The sequence below is a fragment of the Protomyctophum parallelum genome (assembly GCF_964188405.1).
Source record: "Protomyctophum parallelum genome assembly, chromosome: 14".
NCBI classification, from domain to species: domain Eukaryota; kingdom Metazoa; phylum Chordata; class Actinopteri; order Myctophiformes; family Myctophidae; genus Protomyctophum; species Protomyctophum parallelum.
Window position 1 is genome coordinate 12,411,558 of NC_139709.1, and position 6,000 is coordinate 12,417,557.

General features: G+C 39.7%; 1 protein-coding gene across 5 annotated transcripts in view; it reads right to left on the reverse strand.

Annotated features, from left to right (window-relative positions):
* The window catches only part of pde4ca (phosphodiesterase 4C, cAMP-specific a), a 120,784-nt gene that overhangs the window by 24,619 nt on the left and 90,165 nt on the right, over nt 1-6,000 (reverse strand). For all 5 annotated transcript variants that reach the window (XM_083782547.1, XM_083782551.1, XM_083782549.1 and 2 more), the window contains one exon: nt 990-1,026. In XM_083782547.1, the coding sequence (XP_083638673.1) occupies nt 990-1,026 (37 nt within the window). The remainder of the gene's footprint in view (nt 1-989; nt 1,027-6,000) is intronic.

Here is a 6,000-nt window from a genome sequence, read left to right on the forward strand (position 1 = left end):
ACATTATTTGCTCTATGGCATGATTATACGAAAGAGTGATTAAACGAGAGTGGGGTCACTTTTTTCCTGCTGCAAAAACCCTAAGACCTGCCATTTACATCACAGCTGTATTGATAGTTTGAGTGAAACCTTTTTTCATACGAGAGGAGCTCCTTCTTTCATTCAGATCACAATTTACAATTTAGGCATTTAGCAGACGCTCTTAATTCAGAGCGGGTGCATACAGAAAGCAAGAAAAAAATAAACATGGTAATATGAAAATAGTCATTATGAATCGCACATAAGTAACTCTGTAACACTGAAGAATCACACTGTACCTAACAGTGGAATGTCTACGGTATATAATGAAACTATGCATATATACTATACCATGTCTACATCAAAAAGCTATCTAAGGTGACATTCACACCAGAAAGCTTTGCTGCGATTAAAACGAATCCTGCTGTGCATTGTCAGAAAATGAACTTCGTTTGGCAGGTGTGAAGGCTCAATCGAATCCTAATGCGTATCATAGAACCGCATTCTACTCCGAGCAAAAACGGGGGTTTCGCTTCGCTTCCAATCGCACTTTATTACGATTCGGTGCAGGTGTGAAGGCAAACCGCAGCAAATTAAATAGGCAAGAATCCCAATTTCTCCGCCCATTCGCATTGAGTCTACCGAAGTATTAGGTGGGAATGTGACCTAAGTTAGATAAGTTGAGCCTTTGCATACGCCCGTGAGGTCGTCGGGCTAGCTAGGGCAAGTGCTACGGTCTATCTGTCAAATAGGAGGGATGCTTTCACTTGAGTTGTCTGGAATGAGTTCAAGAGGATTCCTAATATGAAATGCAGACGAGCCTCGGTCTGTCTCAGGTTCATATTTTGATATTTATTCACAATGAGTTTGGATCGTGTCTTATTGACACTGCTGAATGATATAATAACGCATATCGTATAATAACGTCATATATGAATTATAAATAAGTGGAAATGTCACGAAGAACTCACCTGTGCAAATGGAGTTACAATCATGTCTTCGGTGTGTCTAGAACAAAAGGGACAGAACACACATGGAAAAGGCATGATTAAAAAAGGTAATAAACACCTTTTATTGCTGTTGGGAGGAAACCTCATAACTACATTTTTGAGGTTTTTGGCATAAATCAGTGATATTGAACACCCCTTACGTCTGTGTGTTGTTTCGAAAATATTGAACCAATGGAAAGTAGTAAAAAGTGCTTTGGACAAAACCTCTTCACTCCATTGGACACGCAAAATGTCTGCTAAAGCAACTAACTCCACCACCTCTCCCCCTCTCATGGAGGTAATTGACAATATATAAAGTTACAACACCAACTTTGATGAGGCTGTATTGCTTTGTTTTAAAAATATAAGGTTTTCTTCGTTTCCTGAAAAATGTATACTTTTCATTTCCTGAAAAATGAACATTTTGGAGTTACGAGGTTCTCCTCCCGACAGCAACGACACAAGCTATATGACATGTTACAATGTTTCAACAATGTCGATTATGGGAATTATAGCGATCAAGCCAATGGTTAATTGATCAGTGTAGCTGCTAGCCTATAGCCATTCGTAGTTGGAAAACATGGAAGTGCACGACACGTTGGTGTACTGTACACGTCATACATAACACTTTTTGTGGTCCGTCCAAACAGAGTGACAGGATTGGCGCACGGCGAATCCCCCCAGACTGTGCTCGTACAATTTTCTGTCTTCGCTCTATGTACGAGCTTGCAGATCTATGAATACGGACACTATACGCTGCTGTAAGTGGTTTAACACACACACAAAATGTATCCACCATAAAAACACATTTATTAACCAATCAAACCTCGAGTTAAATGAACACCGAGGGTTTTACCATGTCCCGTAATTATCTACAGCTGTGTACACGGTGCTATGTCCACAGGTGGATGGATGGCTGATCAATCAGCCTGTAAACCAGTGCTACTCAACCCATGGCCAGTTGCGGGCCACATTCGGCCCCTGCTTAACACTTAGCCCGCTTGCATTTATTGAAAAATTAGGATCTAATTCAGGCCAGCATTTTTTTAATTTGAGCTCTTATTTTAAAAAGCTGCATTTCCGGTCCACTAGCAGTAGACATAACCTAGGAATCTACACAGAGCTCGACAGGCCTTGTTTACAATGTGAATCCAGACCGGATCCAGTGCCGTCAAAGAAACGTTGTTTTGACCAAAAATGCCATCTGGGAAAAGGAATAGGAGATGCAGGCGATTGAAAGAAATGGATAGAATGGATTATTATGGCGACGGCGATCTAAGATGGACGATCCAGTGCTGTGCTAACAACATTGCTAGCTAACCGGCTAACGTAAGTAGCATTATGGGTCGCTCGATCGAATCCACTATAAAAGCGCAATTGACAAAGGTCTTCGGCAATGAAGAAATAAAAAAATACATGTTAATGACGTTTAGAAGATTTAGAACACTTTCCTGGGGGTCTGTATGTGTGTAATATGTGCAGGGTTTAGATATTTTATATTTTAGCAGTGAACCCAGTGTCTCTGACGTCATGGACACTGGGCTCACTTCCTTCCTGGACTACAATTCCCATAATGCTTTGGTGCACTGCTCCTCCTTGTGGATAGGGGGAGGGCTGTCTTACTGAGACAACATGTAGCCCTGTCGGAAATTCATATGGTTACCTTACCAGTGACCCCTTCCTTGCTCAGCACAGGTGGTGGTGGTGGCTTTGAGCATGAAAGGCTGTGGGTGTAGGTGTTGTGCATTTGGCAGGGGGATTTGCAATAAAGTGTTAAACTGCTAAAACAAACAAAAAAACTATTACAAATAAACAAAAGCCACGTGTTATTGTGTCGTCTCTTGATAAAAAAAAGGCATGCAGGAGAAAGTATTGTTTGCAGTGTTGATTTCGTCGACTATACAACTATGACGAAAAATGTTCGTCGAATGTTCACTGACGAAAAACTAAATGAAAACTAAGCTATGGTGACTGAAAGACTAAATATACTGACAATTTCGTCAACAAATTAAAAACTAGACTAAAATGTTAGGAAGGGACTAGTGGACAAGAGATGCTGAAAATAGATACATACTAAATCAACTGTAGATTTAGTCGACTAAAACTAGACACAAACTAGAAACACTAAAACATTCCGGATGACTAAAATGTGACTAAAACTAAATGAAAACTATTCAAGAGACTAATTATGACGAAAACCAAAATCTAAATTTGCTGTCAAAATCAACACTGCTTTATAGGGATATTAACGCGGGAACAAACCAAGGAAGGGATAGTCACTTCTGTCAAGGGTAGAGCCTATAGAGCTATAAGAAATGGCTCTAAAAAAACCCACAGAGAAGAAGGGATGCAGGGAACAGGCCTTTCTGTTGTTTTTCTATTTACTTTAAAAAAAAAAATGTAGGCATATTGTAGTAATATTCTCCTCACCGAGATGACAACCAGTTGACTTCCCAGTGCTTCAAGCTTTCTTCCCTTCAAAACAGAGGAGGAGTTTTAATTTCACCAAGAGAGGTGTAAATGGTAAATATGGTGCATTTATATAGCGCCCTTTACAGAGATTGTGCATTACATTCACCCATTATTCACACACACCATGCAAGGCACCAACCTGAACATCGGGAGCAATTACGGGTTCAGAGTCTTGCTCAAGTTAAGGACACTTCGACAATAACTCTGGGATTCGAACTGGCAACCTTTGCAGTTCCCATCCGTTCACTCTACCCCTGAGGCACTGCCACAAGTACTCACATGTTTAAAGATGGAGTGCCACAATTTTGGAGGCTGAACCCTTGACAGTCAAACGGGGCAATGAAATAAACAGTAATATAGTGAAACCACACTATATCAGCCCCTCCCCTAACCCTTTATCATACAACTACAGCTGTGGGTGCGGCTTCAGTTCAGGTGGATCACCACCCATCACCACCCACCAGGCAAACCAGGCATACTTAATGAACTGCTGGGCGTGTCCACATAAAAATAACATTTTAACAAATACTGTACACTTTTTGAAAAAAATTATACCTCCTTATATAACAATAAGACCTGATGATTATGTTTTAGGGTGGGAAGAAATCACGGCACTCCATCTTTAACTTCAGTAAAAGACAAAGTATCAATACTGCAATATAGAACTACTCTGTTACAAGTAAAAATACGGAATTTAAAAAAATACTTGAGTAAAAGTACAAAAGTATAATTGGCATGGAAATGTATACTTAAAAGTACAAAAAGCAAAAGCACGCAGGATGTCCCGTTTCAAGTTATCAAATGCTATAAAACATCATTTGAAAATAGCCGATCTATGAGATCGGCTATTTTCAAATGACGCCCGAAATGTATATTATAGGGCTGATGTGGTTCATGTATGTTTTGTCTACAAATTAACTAGTAACTAACGTTTTCAAAATAAATGTAGTGGCGTAAAAGCACAATATTTGGATCTGAGATGTACAGTAGTGGAGTAGAAGTAAAAGTACTGGAATTTGGAAATACTCAAGTAAAGTACAAATACATCCAAATTGTACTTGAGTACAGTACGTAAGTAAAATGTAGCCTACTTAGTTACTTCCCACCACTGAGGAAGGGGGGGGGGGCTGTGGGGTTTTGGGACCCACTGAAACAAAAACAAAGAAAGAAAGTAGAGTAGAGAGTTGACATGCGAGCGGAGCGCTCCACAATGGAAACAACAGAGGCCTGTCGAGGAGCAGATGGTGCTTTTCCCCAAAAAACCCACATCATTGAGCAGTTTAATATTGCATTATGTGCTAATACAAATAAATCAAAATAAAATAAAACCAGGGAGGGAAAAAATGCAATATAACGGACTTGAGAAATACTGGATTGCTGCCGGCTTCGTCGTGAAATGCGTGTGAGAGAGAGAAAGAAAGAGAGAACAAACAGGCTCAAACAGTGAGCCGCTGCTATGGCTTAAGAGTTCGACCTTAGGAATCCACAGCAAAGACCAAAAAGACTCATTTTCAAATAGGAATCTTAAGGTGGAGACCAAGACATGATTCAGGCTGTGAGGCGGGCCAGCTCCCATATGAACACCCTCCCAGTGTTGATGTCGTCGACTAATACTATGACGCAAAATGTTCGTCGACTACCTTTTTTCGCACTAGCGAAAACTAAATGGAAACTAAATGAAAACTAAGCTGTGATGATTAAAACTAAGACTACATATATTGACAATTTTGTCAACAAATAAAAACTAGATTAAAGTGTTAGGAATTACGGGGCTAGTGGACAAGAGATCCAGTATAAGTCATTTTACACTTGACTGCATGCTGAAAATAGCAGATCTACAAGCTCATATTTAGTCGACTAAAATCTTATGATATTTAGTCGACTAAAACTAGACTAACACTAAAACATTCCAGGTGACTAAAATGTGACTAAAACTAAATGAAAACTATTCAAGAGAGACTAGGACTAAAACTAAAATATGCTGCCAAAAACAACACTGATTGGAAACAGAACTAGAAGTTCGTTCTCCTGAGGGGGAAAAACATGGTCGTGTTCTACTGAACCAAAACAAACATCTCTATGACCATAGCAGATCTACAAGCTCATAGCGAAGTTCAACAAAAATAGCCTATATGGGACCAAAGGGCTTATTTCTGCCAAGAAATCTCATCATGCTTCACTTTATTATACACGCAGAGATGGGCAAAATACATTGAGAATGTATTTTGATACAAAATACAAATACTGGGTCAAAAAAGGTATCTAAATACAAAAAAAAAAAACCCCAACAACACTGGCTTCCTTGCTATACCTGCACTTCTTCTTTTGAGGGGCGCTAGCCCCTCCGATGTCCAGCTTTGAGGCTGTGTGTAAACACAAACATTGTCTATTTTGACAATCGGTGCATTCTCGTATAGTTGCAAATTCCTGTTCATGTGTTTGGATCCAGGTCTGCGCATGAGAGCAGATGTGGCGAGCAAATTGCGAATTATGGATGCACGACTTGTAAATAAAGTATCCA